Source organism: Lycorma delicatula, chromosome 3, assembly GCF_047948215.1.
Source record: "Lycorma delicatula isolate Av1 chromosome 3, ASM4794821v1, whole genome shotgun sequence".
NCBI lineage: Eukaryota > Metazoa > Arthropoda > Insecta > Hemiptera > Fulgoridae > Lycorma > Lycorma delicatula.
The window spans coordinates 98,907,060-98,932,465 of NC_134457.1; the positions used below are offsets into that span (position 1 = coordinate 98,907,060).

The 25,406-nt window shown below is 32.4% G+C and overlaps 1 protein-coding gene across 12 annotated transcripts in view; it reads left to right on the plus strand.

The window, feature by feature from the left end:
* Positions 1-25,406, plus strand: part of LOC142321817 (membralin) — a 261,594-nt gene that overhangs the window by 90,203 nt on the left and 145,985 nt on the right. For all 12 annotated transcript variants that reach the window (XM_075360229.1, XM_075360228.1, XM_075360235.1 and 9 more), the window contains one exon: positions 8,695-8,752. In XM_075360229.1, the coding sequence (XP_075216344.1) occupies positions 8,695-8,752 (58 nt within the window). The remainder of the gene's footprint in view (positions 1-8,694; positions 8,753-25,406) is intronic.

Below are 25,406 nucleotides of genomic sequence, written 5' to 3' on the forward strand. Positions count from 1 at the left end.
GCTGTCATTTTAGATGCCTATTTACAGCATACTTAAATAAGTTAGAGTTAAATAAATATAATTAGGTAAAATCAAATAGATATAAAAAAGGAATGAAATGTATAAGTAAATAATTAAAATGGAATAAATTGTTTACAATTTCTAATTAGCCTCATTGAATAAAACACATTATAAACACTGGAATATTCCTGCAGTGACTGTTTAGTCATTGCATGAATTTTTTTCATTTGATTCCTCATTTCTCTTTATACCAGATTTTGAAGGTTTAGCTGGAAGGAATTTGACTGGATTGTTATGGTTGGATGCTTTCCTCATGTCAACCTATAAAATGCTCATGTCAACTTATAAAATGCACAGCAGCACAAGATATAAAATCATAATGTCTCCTTTTTACCATTCATTCATGTTGGATGTTTTCTTAATTTTACTGGTCATATGAGGATCAATATATTAAGACCTTTTAGTTAAAGCTTAATTTTTTGGTTTCAGATTTGTGCATAGAGTTAATTAAAATTGATTCACATTACATTTGGTGTCACAACTTTGCCCTGCAATTTATTCTGCTTGGCAGTGTTATTATTTTTGCAATTAACATTCTGTCCTGGTATTGTGCCATTGTAATTATAATTTTAATTATAATTTCTCATATGTAATTATAATTTTTCTCACACAATTTCTTTTTTTATATCCTTTTCACCTGGTATTTCAATTATACATTCATTTCCATAGTTGAATCTTAAAAAACTGAAATTCTTCACTCTTAATTTTTTTCTCTATAAAAAAAATAAATTATTTCTTATAGAAAAAGTATATTAGAATGTGGTGCGCACTTGTATGACACACATATATTGTAGTTGTTGGACAAAGAGATAGTGAACGATGGAAATTATTCTGTATGTAGTGAATTCATCAGTTAGTACTTTTATGTACTAAATCATGACACAAGAAAGTATGGGGGAACCATCTATATGAGTATGGCATTAAGTTGAACTATAAATTTACTGGGTTGGTAAGCAGACTTAACATGTAAATTTGTGTGACCAATGAAAAATGAACGTACAACAGAATTAACTGTGCTTAGACTACACCCATCATTGTAAATAATTAGAGAGATTTCTGTTCACTATATTTTTTCACTTTGCAAAGAAGTTTGCAAAACTTCTGTTATTATACTAGGTGATTAGAATTTTATTGCAGGAAGTTGACTGAAGTAAGACAATGAAATGGTAGAGTTTCCTAAAATGGTGAGTGAGTACTAAAGGACATAAGGAGCACTTGTGTGCTCCTAATACAATGACAGTCACTTCCTCAGTTGAATGACAAAACATACACTTAGCCCAGTGTGCCGCTCTGTCTTGTTACATGCCACCTTAATCATCCTGATTGCAACATTATAATCCCAACTCTATCTTTGAATGTGATGATTACCTGTGCTATCTAACAATACTAAACTTGAATGTGCACCATCAGCTGGCACCTTAGTAAGCCACTTATTCTCCTACTAGCTACTTGTCACTGCAGGTTGCATATCAATTTCATTGCTTGTCACTGAAAGCCATGAATTTTTTTTAGGAGGGGACAGGATTGAGGCTTACCAATGACTGATCAAAATCCCCTACCTTAGTTTCATAAGATTCCAGCTGACTCACTGGTCAAGTTAGAGACACATGCCAATAAGTTACAAGGATGTAACCCATTTGGCAGGTGATTACTCTAGGTCCACCTAGAACATGCTTGGTATCAAGATATGTGAAGGTGTAGGCAAGCCACCTTCTAAAAAGTCAAGTAGAAACATAAAATGGCTTGGGCAGCACTGACTCATCTTTGGTATGAAATGGCATTCTTTCAAGTTGCCCTGAGTTAGCTAGCTTAGAAAGGGCTACCACAACCCTCATTAGACTGACTAGCCTCAATTAATTGAAAGAGCAAACATTATGATCACTTAGCCAGGCAAAACAAGCAAAATAATTAGCCAGGCCTTGGTTGGGATGCCACCTATGTAAATGCCTCAGTAGACATTTACATCGGTGAATTTTGACTCAACCTTCACTTGTAGGCTTCTTTTGGATATCTTGACTGTCCTACTTTGTTGCCCTCTGAACTAGCTACTGAGTTCACAGAAGCACAAACCCTGTGCCTAGTTGTGCATTTTAAGTAAGCTATTAGTGAGTAACAAGGGCCAAGAACGAAACTATGTGTTTCCTAGATTTAGTTGCATGCGTGGGACAGTACTTTGGATAAGCCTAGTGCATTGATGAATAATAGACATAGCAGTTTTTGAATCAAACATAGGAAGTAGATGTTGAGCTTCAATCATATTGGATGTGCAATTTAGATTTGACATCAAAGGGAATAAGCTGTTTTGCAATGTTCAGTAGCTTTTTAGTACTTAATAATGGAAGATCTAAGAGTTTACATAAAATTTTATGTAAAACAAAACTGAGATTAAGTATTCTAAAATATAAGCAATTTGTAAACTGTACAAATGCTTTGAAGATGGCGTCATGAATCAGTTGTTGATGTTAGTGTAGTTGGAAGACCAAGCATATCATCAATGGATGGTGAAAAAGTAGAAATTAAGTAAAACATTATCGCCACTCATCAGACTCAGATATTTTGCTGTCTCATATTGTTCTTGCCAAACCCAACAATCACTAGTATTTGGATATAAGACTAGCAGTAAAAATAATATTTCAGAGGTTTAAAAATATTACCAAAAGTCCACTGTCAAGAAATTATTGATGGATTGATTGATTATTTCACTAATGGTCCAACATTAACATGTTATAAATGGTGATAGGTTATGAGTGTGTGGTTGTAATGTTGAATCAAAGATCTAACCCTTTTAGAGGTACTTAATAGCCAAATTATTAGAAAGCTTATTCATTATGGAAATTATGACAAATGATGCACCACGATATTGAACTTGCTTGCATGTCACTGCTTCAATTTTTAATCTGAAACAATCATACATTATATTACATTAAAATATATATTTTTTAATACATTATGTTATTATAATGCTCAACTGCAGGTCCTTTATCTTCAATGAATCTTTTAATTTATGAAAAATGCCTAGCCAGAAAAAAATTTGGTATCCAGAACTTCCAAGTAAAAGGCAGACATCATTTCGCCATGAAAGTCAGATGGTGCAATGATAACCATGACCACTGAACGAATTGAAGCTTAGGCTGGGAATTGCATTCCTGAAATTGAATGGTAAAAATAATATTGTGTTTTTTGATCTGGAGGAAATTAATCTCTTAACATTAATATTAAATGCAAATAGTAACGCTAAACCTTTATTTACACTTGACCTGAATCTGTCAGCAGTTTAAGTAAGCTGTAATATCAGCTCATAAGTAAATTACCTTAATCTTTAAGTCACCATTTAGTAAACTATATTTGATTAAAATAACTTATTTACCCACAACGGAATGGAGACTGTATATGCGTTTGAGGTAAGAGGTTTGTGTGTGTGCGTGTGTCTGTTACTATTTTCCACAAAAACTACTGGACTGATTTCGATGTTTTTTGCATTACATATAGTTATCACGTCATTGCATTACATGGATATCACCTCAGAGCAGGTTCTTAGATTTGTTTTAGGGTTATAAGCCGCCAGGGTGCGCTGCAGTAGATATGTTTCTTCAAAACAGCTTTGTGGGTTTTTAAAAATGTTTAATTTTAATACTTTTTTATTTTTTAGTAACTAATTTTAATCACACGTAAGTTGAATTTTAAATCTGTATAAGAGAATTTTGGTATAGTTTTAATTTCTAGTTATTTCTAACTTTTAGCTCATTTATTTTTGGTGATTTAATTTTTTAAATATTGATTGCATGTTATAAGGAGATTTATTTCAAGCGGGGGGGGGGGAAAAAACAAATTAATTAACCTGTTATTTGGTGATAGTTAAGAAAAGAAAATTTATTACTATTATTTTAATTATGCTACTGGCAATTATTTATTTTGTTTGCGTAGTTTTAATAAATGTTAATTTTTCTATTTATTGATATTATCTGGTTAGATAGGCATACATAATAGCTGGTGTTATTCATGTATAAAAAGGAAAGTGTGTTTGTGAAAACTTGATGAAATATTTGTGCACTTTGATTGATGGTTTTGGTGAATTACTTGTTAGAAGACCACTACAACCATCCTACTTACCTCTTCTCCTTTCGTTGAGCTAATGCTACATTTATCAATTACAGATCACTGTCCAAGCAAGTCTTCATGGATCAAGTTTTTGCTCTTTCCTGTTCTTTTTTATGATTTCTATTGTGATTGATTGTTTTGATTTTTATATTTCTTTATAGAATCATTTTAGAAGTTCCAAGATTTGGTCCGATTGTTTCTAATTATGTTTCTTCCTTTTAGTATACTGTGATTCTTCTTTATCTAATCATAAAAGTAATAATGATTTTTTTTACCATATTTTGTCACATGTCAGATGTTGTGTTAATCTTTAAAATTTCTTGTGATAATGCCTTATATAATGACTATACGATTTGTACTTTAGTTAAAATATTAGAATTTCTGATTGTTAAATAAATATCATTTTAAGACATGAGGATTTCAGCCATCATAATATTTTTTTCCATTGTTTTTATGAGTTACCTCACCCTAAGAATCATAATGTGCAAGTGTTTCTGTAAATTTACATTTATTATGATTCACATTAATTTATTTTTTATTTTATCTAAAAAAGTACAGAAAACTACTTTGACTGTCCTCTTGGATTTGTAGACTGTCACTTCTCTTCCTAAGTTTGTTATTTTCTTATCTTTTGTAACACTTTTATTATGTACTTAGAGCTTTGTTTTTTGGCATGTTAGCATAGCTTTCTTTTGGTTTATCCTTATATTATTTTTTTTAATTCATCATTCTAATTATTACAGATAGAAAAGATATTCATTTCAACTTGTGTGCATTTTTTAACTAATGCTTTAACTTGGTAAAGTATATGGTTTACCATATGCTTAAAAGTTTCCCTGATGGTTCAGCAAAATGTTTCCCTGTATATAGAAAATTTGAAGATTTTTTTGTTTTTACTTCTGTGTACGAACTAATAGCGAAAAATTTCGGTTTTCAGATTTTTATGGAAATATCAGTTTTGACCATCCCTGAATCCATTTTGACTAGTTTTGGCGTGACACATGTACATATCCATAACTCAAAAATGATGTGCAGTAGAATGTTGAAATTTTGGATTTTGGGACTGTTGTAACATCTATCTGTGCACTTCCCCTTTTGATTGCAATCGACTGAACCAAAAGTGTCAAAAAAATCCAAAATCCCCAAAAATTTGGATTTTGGACTTTTTTCAACTGCAGTAATTAGCCCTCATTTCATAAATGGTACTTATTTTCATTGATTTGAGAGTTATAGCCAAATAAAATTTTAAATAATGAAATATTTGGATCTTACAAGGGAAGTACATTGGTTTGAATCAGACTTAATCTACTTTTTTTAAATTTATTTTTTAACTTTTTTTAAATTTAAATATATTAATTTATTAATTATTATTAATTTGTGATTGTAAAAAAAGTTTTATTATAAATAATTATTCAATAATAATAATAAAAAATCAAGAAAAATCAGAAGTTATCAGTGAAAAAAAATTTTTCATACTTTTAAGTGTGTATGCAACTTAATAGGCATTATTAAATGTATGTATGTAATAGATTTGGTGAAACATTTGATTATCTAATATTAATTGAAAATTATAATTTAGAATCGTATTATTTTTTTATTTTCTAGTTTAATTTCTGTTTAATTTTATTTAATTATTCTGGAATTTCTATTTAATTTTATTTACATTAAAGTTAAATACAGAATGACTGAAAAATAAACCCTTACAAGAACAACACATGCACTGAGGCATACATGCCCGATCTTTAATAAAGTACAAAAAATTCTTATCTTTTAGTTCATTACTCCTCTGATATTTTCGGACAATATTCTCCCTAAGTTGGAGTTGATCATCACTTTGTTTGTTTATTTGTGTTTTGTTGCCAATCATTTAATCGCTCTTTGTTTTGATATAATTCTTCTGATCTTAATTTATGTATGTGTTCTGTATTTTTCAAATTTTCTCTCTCTTTATATTCATCATTCTCTCTTAATCTTTTTATTCTTTGCTTGGTCTTAATGCGTTCTTCCTCTTTATATTTATCATCTTCTCTGAATGATTTTATTCTTTGCAACATTTTCTTCCTGTTTATTTTTCTTTTGTTTGTAACATTTTCTTCCTTTTTATTCTTTCGTTGGTTTTAAATTTTCTTCTTCTTTATATTTATCATCTTCTCTTAATTTTTTTATTCTTCCCTTGTTCCTAACATTTTCTTCCTAGTCATATTCATCTTCTTGTAGTTTTTTTGAGATGTATTCTTCATGTTATCTTTTCTTTTCCTGTATGATTATTTCTTTTTCATAGCAAGTAATCCAATAATAAAAACTGAATATTTTACACTGTAAGGGTGAAATTAACATTTGTAACCAGTATAAAGAAGTTCACTAAACAACACACCAGAAATCTGAAACTTTTGTTAATCAGCAAATCACGAAGATACCAATAATACTAATGTAGTAATATGAGTAATAAAGGGACGTTATCCTAATATTTAATGTAAGATTCTTGAATTAATAATTGTAAAAATATTTGATGTTAATAAAAATAAAATATTTCAGCAATTGTTTAACTGTTCACTTTATTAAAAAATTGGAGAATCGTATCTCACTTTCAAATGAAATAAGTTTAAATGAAGTGCAGCAAAAAATTTGCATATGTAATTTAATTATATATTACAAGTTAGTTATGTGGTGTCCACATCAAATTTTTTGTCACTGTTGTTGGAGATTATAGTAACATTTAGTAGCATTCAAAATATTTTATGTGAAACTTTAATATAGTTTGTAGAAAAAATTGAGGTAAAAGAATATTTAATGTTTAAAATAATAATATTTAAAAAATATTTTAAGGCAGGAATATTCATTATATTCATGAATTTCAGATGGAAACGTTAGGTGATGCTCAATAATACCTCTTCGTATTGTTTTTCTGGATTTTTCTTTTTTTTATGAAGGTGCAGGTTTTTCATTTTTTGCTTTAGTTGAAAACAGCTATTTTAAATGAATTTTTATGCAAGGATATGTGTATTTTACATAATAATGATATCAGGTGGTTTAATATAACATATTAAAAGCTTATTTCAAAAAATCTACTAAGATATAAAAATTAATACTTTTAGTTTATGTCTTACTTTTATTTCTTTATATCTTGATTCTTTATATTACTATCAAATTAACAATTATTCAATTTTAATTTCTTGCTAACTTTAAAAAGGTTAAAATTGAAGAAGAATTAAAAAATTATTTTTTGTTTTTTAAATTTTATTTTATAATTAATAATTTTTATATTAAAGCCCTTAGTTATTTCATCATATTAATAATTAATGTATTTGTTATCAGGGATTCCAGAATATCTGAATTTTTTTTCTACCAAACATAATTATTATTTTATTATAAGATTGTAATATTTTTGTGTTTATATGTCTAATATTTACCAGAATTTCTACTTCGGTTGCCATGTCTCGGTTTATTTCTATCTTGCTTTGAATCTTATAAGTAGTTTTTCTTTGTAACATTTCCATTTCTTAATTCTATTTTATTTTAAAATACATTTTTAAGAATGCACACAAATCATCTTGTATCAACATATAATTCTTAAGTATTTAATTAATTTATATGAACTGGTGTTGAATTGTTTTAATTGTTTTTTCCCTTAAATTTTTCACCCTGATGCCTAGAAAAACATGGTCTTATGTTTTATATATTTATTCTTTGTTCTTCAGCAGCTTGTAAACAGTTGATTAATTTATGTAAAAACAAGCTGTTCCTTGTAATTATGGCAGTATAACTGGACATATGAAAGCATAAAAACCTAACAAAAATTGAAAATTGTCCTCCTTGTCAAATAAGTGATAATTTATAACTACCTTATACATTTGATGAAAGAAGATAGTAGTTATTGTTGCAATTGTTCTATTAATATCATCACTTCTGGAAATGAAATACTTCTTTATCTTTGCTCTTTTGTCCATTCTTTACTTACGATTTTTCTTAATTGTATCTTCTTTTAAATGTTTATATTATACAAAATGTTTATTATTTTAATTGTCAAATTAGGAAAGAATAGGAGAACAATTGGTATTGTTCTCCTATTATAAAAAAAATATTTCTTTATAGTCGCGCTTAAATATATTCTCATGTATTCATAAAATAGCAATATGGTATAACTTCAATAAATTTAAGACTTCTTTTCTTTGTGTCTTTGAAATGAACAGTTTTCTGTTTCAAGACAGTTTCTAGATTTCAAAGGTTAATTTGAAATATATGCGAATAATTGGAGAATGTTTTCTAGCATAGCTAAAGGTTTAAAATGGTTTTTAATTCATGTGAACATTGTTTTATGAATCATTGCATGATGCAATTATGATTTAGCAGCTCTTACATTTTAATGTTAAAAAAATTTTTATGATGTATAAGTTTTGTAATTTATTTACCATGTTTAAATTTATTTTTTTGATATACTAAAAAGTTGTTTTTGTTCTGTTGTTATTCAAATTTTGTTAGTAGTATGCTATTTGTTGTAGATATACTTTAATCTGATTTTGTTATTCTATTTTGCAGACAGTTTCTATATCTATGCTTCTTCGATATTCACACCATCAGATTTTTGTGTTTATTGGTAAGTGTTGTTATTTTATTATTTATATATTATTTAAGTAACTAATTAAGGTTTATAATACTTAAAAGAACAACTTCTCTTGGTCCAATTTTTGCATACGTTCATAAAAAAAAAAATTGAGAACAGTTGAATCAATTTAGTCATATATTTCAGTAAGAAATTACTAATTTATCAATTTAATGTTAAGATAGTCAGCATATCCTGATGAGTAACGTATGATTCATGTTCTGAATCAGTTTTTATGGTTGTTTATTATTCAGTTTCCTATACCTAACTTTATCATATAATGCCCACATTATTTTCATGTCTAGGTTCATCATATACATACTCATATTCTGATGTAATATAATCATGCCCAATTTATTGTATTTGAATAAAGCCTGAATTGTCCAGTGTTCATTCATCCAGTTACCAGATGTTTATTACTGAATGGGAACCCACAGTTAAAATTCTAAAAATTATTTTATACAAAAAAGTATATAAAAAATTATTTTATATTTGAAATCATATACTGAAATTTATTCAGTAATAAAGTGACTTATTACAGTAATATTATTTTTACAGTAACATACTGTTACTGCAATTGGGGAAAAGAAACAACCCCTTCCTGTTTGAAATAATGAAAAAGATATGAAAGTTGCATATAATTTTATTTGCTTTAATTTTTACCATTTGAAATCTTTTGCTGCAGCACATTCTGCAAAAAAAATATATATGTTCTGTAAATTGAAAAAAAAGTATATATATATATATATATTTTATTAGATCAACGAAAGTACAGAATATTAAAGTAGGATGACACTTACCTTTCCACTATATGTGCAGGAGTGATTTTATGATTTACTCACATCAGCTGTATTACATATTCATATATTCATCTCAAATTACATTACAAACTTCATAAAATTTAAAACCTTAATCTTTTTATTTTAAGAATTTAGAATTTTATTCAGTTACATTAGAAATTAAAACAAAATTTAAAAATATGTAAGATTAATTAAATTTAACATTAAAAATTAAATTGTAAACATTTTTACATATGTAAAAATATAATGTCAAGGGATAAAATCAAATAAAAAATTATAAATTAAAAATCAAAAATTAAAATTAAAATCAAATAATTAGTTTTAAGTAAACCGATTATTCATGTTGCCCATTTAGCTGAACTTACTTTACTGATTGAAATATATTAAATTATACATCACAATCAAAATAGTTGGTGGTGCCATCTACTGCAGCTTTCAAAATACTGTCATCCTCATATTCTGTCTGAAGGTTGACCGTATTAAATTTATATATATATATTTTTTTTTATAAAATGTCTAATCCCTTACTATTTGTATTTATATTAATTTTTTAATTTCATTTTTTTTTAAATTTGCCCTAATATCAGATATTGTATGTTTATTCTTAATCAGATTCATTAGAGAAACCCAGTTTACCCTTTTTATAATTTCTAAAATGTTCCAAGAATCTAGTCTTAAAGGATTTAGTGGTATTTCCTATATAAATATGGTCACAATAATTACATTCAATTTTATAAATACCACTCAAATTATATAAATCAGATGAATCATTATGTTTATTACTTATTAGGTGTTTTATTATGTGGTTATTTGTGGGTATGCGGGTTTACATTTATTATTATCTTAAACCTTATTATTATAATCTTAAATTTATTATTATCTTATTTGTAATATGTTCAACTATTTTATCAGTATATACATATTTTAAATATACATTGCCGACTTTTTGTGTGCTGTTAATGTTATTAAATGCATAATATTTTTAATTTTATGCATTTGTTTATTATATATATTATCTACTAAAGAAGTATCATAACCAGTATATATGGCAATTTGTTTTAGAATACTTATTTCTTTATTTAATTTACTTTTATTTTCATTATATTTGTATAATTAATTGCTGTATTTACCATGTTTGTGTAAGTACTAATTTTATGTGACCATGGGTGATTTGAAGATCTGTGTATAGTGGGTGGTTTTGTTAGATGTAGGTTTTCTATATACTGAAGTTATATATTAATTTTATATATATATATATATATATATATATATAAAGGAAAGGGCAATGAATAATTGTTCCTACTTACTACTCTTATAAAGTAGATCTTGTCACGGTAAATTACAAGAATTTATTTTTTTGAAAGTGGCTGGTTGTGTCCTTAATAATTTATTTGATGAAATATTTCCAAATGAAGAAATAACAGATGTTTCTGAGCTGTTCGTTTGTGTAATTTAATTTAATCCTATATAAACAGGAAAGTAGCTTGATTGGGATAATGAGGTCAAATAAATGGGGACAAATAATGATAATGAGGACAAATTGGAATAAATGAAGTCATTGAAGCAGTATACCTTCGGCTTCTGTTTTATATGAAATGTAAAAATAACACAAAAGTAAAAATTTTTATTTCTAGTTATTTACAGATTTATACGGGTAGCTGACATAAAAAACCATCAATCACTTATTTTGAAAATCATGCTACAGTTAAATTTTCTATCAAACTGCTGATTTCTTCAGAACAGTTTACCTGATTCTGATGAATGATTTCATTTATAAATTGTTTTTCCCAATTTGAAGTTAGATATTTACCAAAATAAATTAATTCCTCTTTCTAAACTTCACCTACAGGATGCCATCTCTTCAAAAATGTGATTCACTCAGTAACTCAGTATATTGCTATACAAAAATGCCCTCTGTTAAATATAGAGGACCTCCTCTGTTAAATATGACATGCTTTCTGTTTAGTCTTTTCTGCTTACTTGGTAACAGTGTTGTGTGGATAAATTTAGTCTAAAACCATCCTCAAATTTTATTAAAAACGTTGTAAAAAATCAGTCTTAAGCAAATGTTGATACAAACAGATATGTATAAAAAATATTTATATTTTTTTGTTTTTATGTTTAAATGAGTTTCATGTATTTATTTATGTGGGTTAATAACAATATCATATTACAGAAAAGGGTTTATTTTATTGTTCCGATTCATTTAATGCAGGATTAATTTCAAGGATATTTTTATATTGTGAAATGCATTCAATAAATTCTGCTCTGGTCAAATTATTTTTAATTAATTATATTAATGTACAATATTATAGATATTCTTATTTTAATTAGTCCAGTTAATGATTATGATGGCTTGAAAATCATTTATTTGTTGAATTAGATTGGAATGATAAAAGTTTTATTTGATTCTGTTTTTGGTGTCTATTAATTTAAATTGTGAACAGAATTTCAACAATGTTTAAAATATTTAGTTTCATATTTATGGTTATTTATTGATTAGTCTGTAACCAGAGACTAATCGTCGGGCTGGAATTTTTGTTTGTATACTTTTATTAATATAATTTTTTCTTACCCGCATACGTTAATCTGTTTTTATATTTGAGAAACATATCATGTAATTAATATCATTAAGTTATTTTTTGTAGTTGCCAAAATAAATTATCATAAATGATCTTTTTCAGTACAAAAACCATGATAAATGCTTTTATGATGTAACATATAATGATAATTAATTTATTTTTATTCATTTTATATTTGTTTCATTGATATTAATCTGAATTTTTTTTCTAAACTATAGTTTTTTCACTAGTACTCTTTATACAAAGTATAAGACTTCAATTAAATCAAGTTATATTCTGTGATCTGGGTACACCTTAATTAAAAATTTGTAACACATTTCTGTTATTGTAATATTTAAGCCTTAAGTGCCAGGCGTATATTGTGAGTTCTAAGTGAAAAATGTCAGCTAATTTCCATTGGTGCTACCTAAAAGTGAAGCCTATTTTTGAGCGATATCTCATTTTGAGATAGCGTAATGATTTTTTCTTTTATTTTGTTCATATTGGGTTGCTATTTTATTACATCTAACTTATAACACCCTTCTTACAATTTAAAAAAATAAAAAGTTTTACTCACCAAATTTTTTTTTGGCTAAAATTTCCGTTTTAATTTAAAATGTCGCACATAATAAAAAAATTAATCTCAACTGCACTTATATTACTTGAAATGATTTAATTATGTACACATTGACCAAATTTAAAGTTTGTATTGTAAAAAAAAAAATACTTGGCAAAGTTTTGAAAATCTAATTTCTTAATATATTTTCACTTTTTGAATTGTAATCTGTAGTAAACTTCAGTTACTAATAATTAGATCATAAGTTTATAAATCACACAATCAATTATATAAGTGTATTTATTACAGAATCAACACATGAAATTTAAGAACTTGTCTCCAAAATAATATCCTACAATATTTGCAAGGTTTAAGCCAAATTTTTTTAACAACTGTACCTTGGATAACAAAAGATGTGATTTCCTCTTTTGCATTTGGAGCACTGAAATGTAAATTTTTTCCCTTGCACCTCCACCTTGGATACTTTGTGCACTGCATATACAACAGTTTTTTTTTTGTTTATTAGCTCCCAGTTTTTCAAAAAATGTATTACTGCTCATATCACCTCCTCCTCCTCCTCCTCAGCCTGCTAGTATTGTCAGGATGAGATCCAGGGAAAACATTGACTGAATTTAGAAGACTTTTACTTCTCAACCATTCCTTAGAAATTACCTCTATAATAGAAGTCATGAAGTTCAGCCGGGAGAGTTTGTCTGTATTTAATTTGTGTAAAATATGCGTTGTCTGCATTAATCATCATTCTACGAAATATATTGAAAGTAATCTTCTTCCATAATTTCAACGTTCTCCTTTCATTCAGGTACTGGTAGAGCATTTGATCTGTTACATCAATGCCTCCCATAAAGTTATTGTAGTTTCTTATCATTTTTGGTTTTTTTTTTTTAGTAATCTTTATGTAGGTTACCTTATGCTTTGTCCTATTATCACTGCTGGCCTTAGCATTGGTAGACAGTAATAAAACCTGATTTTTGTAGTTTTTTTTTCTCTGAAACCTAGCATTAGCAGTTCATCAGATCTTATGTATTTCCTTCTTACTTCAAATTTTTGTAACATTTCTTTGGAAATGCCTTTTCTTTTTTTACGGAGGGTTCCATTGAGTAGTGTTTCATTTTTTTGTAAGTTCTTTGTCAAAGGGATTGAACAGAAAAAACTATCAACAAAAACAATGGAACCCTTTCTTCAGTAAATCACACATTTCGAGTAATTTGTTTACAACTAAAAAGGCAAATACATTTTTATTTATAACTTCTTTAGCAGCACCTTTATAGACAAAAAACTCAAGCAGTAATGTGATACTGCGTTACAGCATCCACAACTTCACCCCCCATTGATGGAGTTTTTTTGGCACATATTGTAACAACTTGGAGTGATTTTTTGTGCCGATTGTGCTTTCATCATTCGAAATATTCTTATCAGGAATGAAGTGATGTTTAGAAACCCTGTTGATATGATCAACAAGGATCTGAAACCTTGCACGTGGGTCATAATTAGAATCCTGTAATTTAGGTATATTTTCTGTGTTTACCATATGAAAAAAGTCAAAATTGCTTGAAGTCTTTCTTGTGAACATCGCTGTATGCTGGCCTAAGGTTGTTGACCGGTAAAAAAATAGTGAAGGTTTTTTTGTTTATGCTAATATTTATCAAAACTGCAATGAATGCCAATATTTCAGCTCTGGTCACATCTGCCCACTTTTTCAGGTGGCTGTGTTTTTTGAAACAATGGGCATTATTTGCAAGAAAGTACTTGCATATTTATTAGTATAATAGGGAGACTGTCTAATACGGAGACAATGAATAAAAGGTTGTAATAAGAGATAGGCTCTGAGTTTTTAGTAGAACAATGTTTTATACTTGGTAATTGTTTAAATGAAAAACTGTGAACATTGCCAGAGTCAGTTTCTTCAGTGACTGTAGTCCAAGTAAGGTCAGTATCAGATTCATTACTGCTTATTATTATTAACATCGTGAACTAATCTTGCTCTTTCTGTAGGAGGTCTACCTCTATGAGCAGTAGATTAGAATCTATAAAATGTTATCACTTTCATCTGAAAATTCCCAATTAGGTAAAAGATTTATCCTACCGGTTGAATTAGATGGCTGATCAGGATCCAGTAAGGGATTGTAAGCAGGATTGTTGTTGCATCATCAACATAAGATCTGTTTGAGACATCATCACTAAGATCATCTTTGACCATAATAAGCTACCTAATAATCGTCTTTTCACTTGCACGAAATTTTGAATGATTCATTATTTTACACTAAAATATTATTTCTTGCTAATAAGAAAAAATCAAACTAAACTACTAGTATTATCTAATTCACAACATAAACAAATCCGACTGTACACAGTAACACTAGATAAACAATGCTGGCTGTTGTTCCGACTGACAAAGAACAGCTGGCATCATCTGCAGCGCAGTAATCAAAACCTCTTTAATAAAAGTTTAGTACAATAAACAGCATGTTCTGATACATTAATGTAATTTTTTTTTTAAATCTACATTTGTTAGAAATTATTTTGATTTATCATACATACAAAAAGAGTGAAAAATATAAATTTTTAAGTCTATGCGCTAATAAAAGGATGCTAACCTTTTTCAGTCAAATTCTTAATGCCTTAATATTAGGACATAATGTAACAAATATTAAATAATATAATTATATTAAATAATTAACAGACTTTATGTTTATAACATTCTTGTAATGCATTACAAAGTAAACATATATCTTTAAAAAAAACCAAAACAGTTTTTTAAAGGATAACATTATTATTGTTAATTGAGAAGTTAGATTTTATAGATTTGTGGCTAGTGCAATGTACAATTAATGTTTAGTTAATCCTTTCTGATTGAAAGATTAATTTGGTAGTCTGTGTAAGCTGAGGAAACTATGGATTAATTAACAGTACTGAGGATCATAGGGGTCGTTGGTAATATATAGGAAAATGAGCTTGAATGGTGGTCAATAGAGGAAGTGGGAGAAATGCAATGTTAGTTGCAGTTTGAATTAAAGACAATATGTTAGCTCAATGGTTCTTGATGTAATGTACTCAAAAAGACTTTTGGGGTATTATATACCCTAAAATAGTCATTAAGATTAACATTTAATTAAAATTTTCATTAAAATTGTGACACTACAATGATAAACTTCTAAAACTCTATTTACAAAATGGACTATTGTAGCTTATGTTTGTACTCACCTTGTCACTACTCATTCACCATACCGTATACTGCCAAATTTACCAGAACAATTAATTACTCTTTAACGTTTTTATAATTTTATAGGATTTATTTAACATTTATTTTCTATTTAGTGATATATGAGGTCTGTTCAGAAAATAACACATTTTTAATTAATGCATATTTTTAATTATGTGCCAACGAAGGTGATGTGGGTTTGGCAGCATTGTGTTCCATGTAACCTCCTCTGTAACCACATGTTCTTGGCTTGTTGACATATTGTTTAGTTTTTGTGTTATTGTTATTTGAGTGCAATATGTTTAATTGTTAGTAGTGATCTTTGTAATGTTCAACTTTTTGATGATTGAACTTTTGTCTCGATGTCATAGCCATAAACCCAGCTTTCGTCTGCCATTTTGATTCCTTGTATGAAAGTTTCATCGTCATTGGCATGTTCAATAAATTGCCGAAAAACATCCACTCTATGTTCTTTCTGCTGTTCAGTCATCAAGCAAGAAACAAACTTTGCTGCAACTTGATACATGTACAGTTTTTCTGTCAAAATGTGGTATGATTTGATTGGGATGTTAACATCTGCAAGTTTTCTGACATTGAATTGGCAATTTGCATGCACCAGATTGTTGATTCTCTGAACGTGTATGTCATCAGTCAAAGGCCTTCCTGGTTGAGAGGCATCTTCAATTGAATGGCGACCACTTTTAAATCATGAAAACCATTCATAACATTGCTACGACCCAGAGTATTATCTCCGTAAACGTGTTTCAAAAGTTGAAACATTTCTGAAAGTTTTCCTCAGTTTCACGCAAAATTTTATGTTAAAATTTTATTACAAAAATCGCTACTAACACTGTAAAATGTTGCACTCGATAACAATTACATGAAAAACAAATGAGATATCAACAATCCAAGAACAATTGGTTACAGAGGAGGTTATGCAGAACACAATGCTGTCAGGCGCATGTTACTAAATATACCCTTTAGTGCTTAATTAAAAATGTTCAGTTATTTTCTGACCAGACATTGTATCTAATTTAAGTTTGCAAAATTTAATTTGTGTATGCTGGTATGCTGCTTTCATATATACGAGGTGCTACCCGAAAGTTTGGGGAATTTGAATTTCATGCGCGAACCATTGCTGGTACGACCTGCTGCCGCTAGATGTGGCTAACATTACTCTTTGTCAATCAGTGTTCCAACAGCTGTGACAGTGAGAGACTGCATTGTTGACTTTCGTGCGGTTGTGTAACATTGTATTTTACTGCTTTGGTGAATTTTTAAATGGCAGATTTTAAAGAGCAAAGAACCTGCATCAAATTTTGCTTCGCACTTAAAAAAAACTGGTGCAGAAACCCATCGCATGCTTGTGGAAGCATTTGGTGACAATGCTATGAGTAAAAGTAAAACTTTTTTGAGGTACAAATGATTCAAAGATGGACGAACGACAGTTGATGACGATGAGCATTCAGGAAGACCATCAACAAGCGCAACACTGGAAAACATCATGAAAGTGCGAGAGGCTATTGTTGCAGATCGTAGACAACCAATCCATGATGTTTGTGCAATTGTACAAATGTCATATGGGTCCATGCAACGCATCTTGTCGGACAATTTGAATATGAGATGCATTGCTGCAAAATTTGTACTGAGACTGTTGAACAGCAACCAGAAACAAACTTGCGTAGCTGTCTGTAGTGAATTTAAAAATTCAGCAAGAGATGACCCGAACTTCAACTCCAACATCATAACTGGTGATGAGACATGGGTGTACGGGTATGACCTTGAAAATAAGCAGCAGTCTGTCGCAGTGGAAGTTGCCAAGTACACCGCAGCCAAAAAAAGCACGCCGAGTTTGCAGCAACGTGAAGTCTATGATGATTGCTTTTTTCGACATTAAAGGCATTATCCATAAGGAATTTGTTCCTCTTGGTCAAACTGTCAATGGGATGTTCTATTGTGAAGTTTTGAAGCGGTTACGTGAAAGCATTAGGCGCAAATGTTCAGATCTGTGGGGTAACAACAGCTGGGTTCTGCACCATGACAACGTGCCTGCGCACACATTGCTAGCCATTCGGAATTTCTTGGCTTCCAAAAAGACAGTAGTGATTCCCCACCCACCCTCTTCGCCTGACCTTGCCCCGTGTGTATTTTTCCTCTTTCTGAAAATAAAATTTCAATTGAAAGGCTGTTTTAACACAATTGAGGAGATTCAGGAAGAAACTCAGAACGTGCTTCAAACACCTAACACCTGCAGACTTCCAGGGATGCATGGAATCATGGGAAAAACACTGGGATCACTGTATCAATGCCTAAGGGGATTACTTTGAAAGAGACAGTGGAAATTATAAGTTATGGTAAGCTATTTTATTTTTATGGTAAAATTCCTTGAACTTTTGGGTAGCATCTCATATTTCTGGGGAAGTAAGCAAAGTTTGGTGGAGAACCGGCGTGTTAGTTTATCAGCTGCAATGACCTGTTCTTTAAATACATGCAAATTCTTATTATGCTAATAGTCTTTTTAGGATGTTAGTGAATTTTCTTAGATATTTTATATATATATTTTTTTTTAAATAACATAATGGATGTATTATGTTACTTTTATTCTCTTCTTAATTTTAATATTTTTTCATTGTGTTGCATTTTTTTACAACTTATTACTTATTTCTGTAAGTTTGAATGTAATTATCCATGCGTTTTATTTTTGGAGAGAATAAATTATTTTTCATTTTGGTGTTTATTTTTATTTACATTCTGACTGATAATAAGATTGTGAACTGTGGTAGTGTAAGTTGCCAGTGTGATATTTCTCCTAGAGCTGCATTTAGAAGTGATAGAGTGTAATTTAAAAATAGTTGGAAGTCATAGCTAAATTTTTGTTAAAAGTTTATCAAATTCTTTTGATTGGAGGGACTGGGAATTTAACTTCTACTGGTGGATTTCTGTCCTCTGTTAGAAAGTTTTACAGTACTACTTTTTTTTGTGTTGCGCATTACAAGCACAACAATTCTTCTAATTAAATATGATTTATTTTTTATTGTATTGTTTAGTGAAATATTTATTCATTTTTTGAATTTTAGTTACTAGTTAAAGTAATTAGTAGCAAAATGAAATAAACATTTTATTGTAAAAAGACCTATCGGTTACAAAACCAAACCTTTTATTAATTGACATTAGTAATAACTGTAATTGGATGTCTGTTTGGATGGTCACACTACAAACAATAGTTGGACTTGTAAATCAGCAGATACACAAATTCATATTTTTAATCAATTACAATGTTTATTATTTTTATTAACTTATTTTTTCTAAAAAGGATGGTCACTTTGACCATCCTTTGATTGTTGTTGATATCTTTGATTGTTGTTATTTCCATTTGTGTTTATAATGTTAGTACTTCAGCTATGTAAAGCTGTAATCAAAACTTAATGTGAAATATTATTGTAGAACTGGGCACCATATGGCTACATAGAAAATACATGATGGTATTATATTTATATCTGTACGGTAAATGTTATCGAATCTCCTTACATACCTGATGGTTCTTTAATACCTAGAATTAAACTGCCCTGTCACTTTGCCTGCCCGCACTGCCCTTTTCATGACAGGACAGTTTGGTTGGGGTGTAATGGTTCATAGCCAAGTATGGAAAATGATTTGCAATATGAAAGAGGCTTTTGAGAATGAATTAAAAAGTATTTTAGAAAAGAATGAACCTTCAATTCCTTTTAAAAAAGTTAGGAAATGTACCTCAATGCTGCTTTTAAAATTAGTAAGAATACAGTTTTCAGTATTATTAAAGAGAAGTCTTTAATTGTACATCCTGATACTCTAGGGAAAGACACTAAACCTGCCAAACTCTTTAACTGTGCAGAAAGGTTCATCCAAATTATCAACATGGGCAAACAATGACCAAGAGATTCTCCAGTAACTGATTTAGTTATGTGTGCAGCTGATGCCATACATTGAACATTTACAATTGCTACTAGAAGAAAGCAGTAGAAACTAAAGTTATACGTTTCTCTTCAGGTAGCTGTATTTTACGAAAAAATATTAGTCTTTACTAAAAGTATTGCATAATAGTAAAAGTATTGCAAGTACAAAAAATTAATAGGAAAATTTTACTTAAAAGAGGAGATATTGTCACTAAGTCATAGTATTTTTCTGAAGTAAATGAAGACTTTTGAATGAAATTGTTTGGTCAGATGAAACTTGGGTTCGTGCTAACCACTCAAACCCAAGACCACGAATTATTGCACAGAAACTTTTGACAGTACTATGCCTGTGCCTGTTGGTTGAAGTGGAAGATTAATTGTCTATCATGGCTCAACAGTTGACGTTTGTTAATGCTGAAATCAAAGCTGTTAATGTTCAAGTCAAAGAAAACAAACAACTACCATGAGGAGATGAATAATGAAACATCCCCAAAATGGTTCAAAGAAATCCTTTTGAAAACACTAAACTAGGTAACATCAAATTAATGGATAATGCTTTATATTACTCGGTGCAATTGGATAAAGCACCAACTAATGCTAATTGAAAGTATGAGTTGTTTGATTGGCTAGTTTCACGTGGGTCAATGCAGACCATTCAATGATCAAAGGAGAACTTTAGGAAATTATTCAGGAAAAAACCTTCAAGAGCTATTAATGAAATAGCAAAAGAAGCAGGCCACAAAATCATCTGATTGCCTCACTATCATGTCACTTGAATGCTATTGAAATTGTGTGGAGTCACGTCAAAAGATATCTAAAAAATAATAATAAAAAGTTTGCAATGACTGTAATAAAAGAAATTTCATTTCAAGGAATAAACAGTGAAACCCCTCAAGTCTGGAGAAAAGCAGTGCAACATGTTAGAGGAGTTGTGTATGAAGCCATAGAAAGAAAAATTCCTTTTGATTTAGTCATAGACAATTTAATTATAAAGGTAGAAGAATCATCTGGTTCATTTTCCAGTTCCAATAGCGGCTCTGAAAATTACGAAATGGACAGAATTCAACCACTTTCTGAAGAATAATGCCACATTATTTATTTATAATAATTTTTATTTTGATTGTACTGTAGTTATACCAAGAGGAGATTATTGCCTCGTTTCGAATTCTTCCGAGCGGCTTTCACAGCCCGCGTCGAGGGTTTCGAAAAGCTTGCCTCAAGGCCTAAAGAAATAACTGCAGCCCAGAAACCGGCTCCGGCCCCGGCCCCGGCCCCGATGCAACCGCGTAGGTATGCTGAGGTGGTTAGGGGCAGACATGAAACCAGCCAGTCCTCTAAGAAACCTGAAGTTGCGTTTGTTAATAGAGCGGAGGGCTCGACTGTGTCCAGCAGTCAGCTGAAGAAAGACCTCCAGATTGCCCTACCGGGTGACCGGAAAGGTCTTAAAATCAGGAACATTAAAGAGACCGGCAAGGTATTAGTTGTGGTAGCGGATGATAGAGAGACCATTCAGGTAATTAGAGATTCCACGGCGGTTAAGCGAATGTGAAAATAGACCCGAAGAGAACGCGTAGGTCCCGTATTATAGTCTATGATATTGATAACCTTACCGATATCGTAACCTTACCGATGAAAATGTCTTGTCCCACATTAGGGAGCAGGACACTGATTTGGATTAAGCCGCCTTCCGACGGGACTGGAGGTTGGTCTTTAAAACGGGTAGGCGTGATATCCAGAAATATTACTGAGTCTTTGAGTCTCTTTAGTCTCTTTGAGTCTCTAAGTTTTGGTCTCTTTCAAAAATTTACGTCTACAGGCAGACTATCGATTTAGGGTCCTGCCGACTAAAAGAGTACGTGGATGTCCAAAGATATTTCAAATGCTGCAGATATTGTCAACGGACTAAATTTTGTAAGTGTTCCTTGGTGTGTGCGCATTGTGGCGAGGAGGGCCACAAACGTGACGATTGTTCGCATAGATCCGAGACTCCGGTCTGTGCTAACTGTAAGAGGTTGCACAAGAATCATGAGCACCCAGTTGTTAGTAAGGAGTGTGGCTGTTACGTAAGCGCCGTTGGGCTGTACTTTTAATTCCTTAGATGGTTAGGTTCGGTCAACTAAATGTCCAGGGTGCTTATGTAGTCCAGATTGAGTTAGGCGAAGTTTTAGAGAGACGGAGTCTCGATGTTGCCCTTCTGCAGCACATGTATGTCATTAGGGGTGATCTGCCAGGCTTTCACGGCTGAAAAAAGTTTTGTGTAGGGCATACCTGTATGTCTGCTATTCTGTGCAGGAAGTCGCTTGATAGTGTTCATACGGCAGGTTTCCGATGCGCATCATGTTGTGGTCAGGCCATTCGCGGTCAGAACCGTATAGTTGTTAATTCATATTTCCAATATAGGGATACCACTGAGGAACACCTTGCGAAATGGGATATGTTCCTTCGTATTGTGGATAATGGTACAATCCTTATTGGTGTTGATGTTAATTCAAAGTAGCTTTTATGTGACAGTGGGATCACGATCCTGGCGGTGGCGTAATTGGCAGTTTCATTGCGCAGCACAATTTTGAGGTCTTTAATGTTGCAGACCAGTTGGCCACTTATGTCGGTACGGTTAACGAACGAAGGGCCTTTTCAGGTACAAATATTGACATCACCATTGGGGACATCCCTGGAATGGTCCTTGACTGATCTATGGTCGACGACTGTTCTAGCGACCATCGATTGATACTTTTGAAATAGCGGATGAGCTGCGCAATGGTCATGAGAGATACTTTCCTGTTTACCGCGGGCGGTTCCTGCATAGGAAGTTCCTCTTTGTTGGAGTCCAGACTGAAGATTTTTCTCGAGACCTTGATGGCCTGCCATTAGATGTCGTGGAAGAAACTTTCACTTCTGCGGTGGTGGCGGCGGCTGAAGCCGCCATTCTTAGAGGCACTGGCCGGGAACGTATATCTGGTTAGTGGTTTCGGAATCTGACAGCAATGAAGCGGTCCGTGAATCGACTCAGAAGGGCTGCGCAGCGAGAGTGAACCCGATCGGCGTGCGGCCCTAACTACAGATTACCGCAGAGCGAGGGCTAGGTACTTTCATAGCATTAGGTCCTCTAAGCGTAATTCTTTTGTTCAGGAGCAAGGGAATAGAGGCCCTTGAGGCGTTGTGTATAGAACTCTTGGACATAAGCGCAGGAAAGATGTCCTCTTGTCAGTTTTTCAACCCACGAAGGTGTGGTAATTGATAAGGACCGTATCCTTAATAGTTTGCTAAATGATTTGCTCTCGGATGGCACTATGGTGAGTGAGATTTCATACCACCGGCCTGTCAGGCGTGAAGTTGCGATTTTCGAGACCGTCTTACAATCTTCTGAGATCACTGAGACGGAAGTGCGCCAGGTGATCTGTAGTATGGTACGACACAAGCCCCTCGGATATGATTGTATCATAGTGGAGCTCCTTGTCCTAGCGCTTCCAGAAGTCCTTGGTCCTCTAGCTACAATATATAATAGGTTGCTCTTCGCCGGCCACTTTCCGGTGTGTTGGAAGCGTGGAGACTTGGTGTTGTTCAAAGGTGGCGACAAAGATCCTACTGTTAGTTCTTCTTACCGTCCACTAACGCCCTTGGCCGTGGCAAGGTTTTTGAAAAGGTTCTATATTTGCGTATTAATGTTAGATTGACCACTGATAATTTGCTATTGGACAACCAGTATGATTTTCGACCGGGCAAGATTATTGAGGATGTCATACTAAAGGTGATTGATATAGCTTCCTCTAGTTTATGTAAATATGTATTAGGGATTTTTCTAATACATTGTATTAGGGGTCATATCTGGGGATTAAGCAACTTATGGTGGCCCTCTGCCCTGTTTCAGATGCAGAAGCGTAAGTGTACACGAAATGAACTAGAAATGCCTTCAAGTTATTTCAGCCATCGGACCGTTTCCCTGCGTGATGGCGGCTCGGAGGTTCGTAAGACCTTTACTAAAGGATGCCCTCAGGGCAGTGTTCTGAGTTTCCTTGTTTGGATCGTAGAGTTATTCGATGTTGCGTTTAAGGTTGCCATGTGGTTATCGTGTCGTCACTTATGCTGACGACGCGCTGCTGCTGATTGAAGAGGATTCGCGTAACGAGGTAGAGTTCCGGGTTGCTGCTGGTGCTTGTGAGACACTCCGACTGTGGAGTCTCCAATATAAGATGATTTTCAGCCCAGAGAAAACCACAATGATGTTGCTTAAGGGCCGATTGGCTGCTTCCCGACGAATCCGGATTCGCATGGCCGGTCTTCCCATTCGGTACGTTACGACTCAGAAATACCTGGTTGTTATCCTTGATGAGAATTTTCGATTCAAGGAACATCTACAGTATGTGCAAAAAAGGCCGCTGATGCTTTTTATGGAATCCGTAGAGTCATTCATCCCGATTTTGGGTTGAATTACCGTACCATGCGTATCCTTTACAAAGGTGTCAGCGAAGCTATTATGCGGTATGTTGCGCCTGTCTGGGCTCACCGCATGGCTTTTAAGTATTGCGCGGTCATTTTTCTGGGGGTCCAGCGACTCCTCTTGCTGGCTATTATAGACGGTAATAAAATAGTCTCGCGGGAGGCAGTTTGTGTTATAGCCGGAGTCAAACCAGTAAATATCTTGGCTAATCAGCGTAAGGAACTGCACATTTCCAAGGTAAATAATCTCTATTGACGTCAGAACGAAAGCAGGAGATTGAAGACTGGGGCCTTGCGTCTTGGCAGGTCAAGTGGGACGAATCCCCCACAGGTCGCTACACGCATGGTATATTTCCTATAGTGTCTAATGTAGGTGCGATTAGGAGGTGGGTCTCCCCCAATCCGTATATCACAGTTTCTCTCGGGCATGGTGCCTTTCGGACGAGTTTGGCTAGGTTTCGTTTTGTGGATGCGAGTCATTGCCCGGATTGCAGGACTGATGATACAGTGGACCACGTCCTCTATGTCTGTCCCCGGTTCGAGGTCGAACGTTCACAAGCTGTTAGGGAACATGGGAGAATACAGACCTTTCTAGATCTCCGTATTAACTAGATGATCTGCAAGGATTGGTCTATAGTGGCTGGTTTTCTTCCGCCATCGCGGTATGTAGGTCAGCAGAGGGAGTTTAATTGAGGTACTCGATCGTGGTAGGATCCCGGGTGGTTAGGGTTCCGGCTTAAGCATTGGATTGGTTGGAGGTAGGCGCATTGACATCGTGCCACGATTATATTGGTATTGTTTGTGATTCGCTTTGGGGCTCCTGCTGGTGGGGGTGGCCGCATGACCAGGGATGTGGCTTCCCTCCTCCGATGGCGGTCCTGATCGTGACTTGGTAATGCTTGCCAAACACCATGATGGGCCCGGGTGGGGGTGCGGGGCTTCTCCCCGGCTCCTGTGCGGACCGTAATGAGGTTGCGTTCCCCTTGTTAGATGACCTAAATTGATTGATTTGGGTGTAGGTCTGAATTTCTATGTTGCAGAATATATAATTATGATTGGTATGAGTGTAGCACTGATTTAACTTTAAACATTTGTTTCTTTTTCTGAGGCATTCACAGTCAGTAACGGTGGTGTCAGATCTA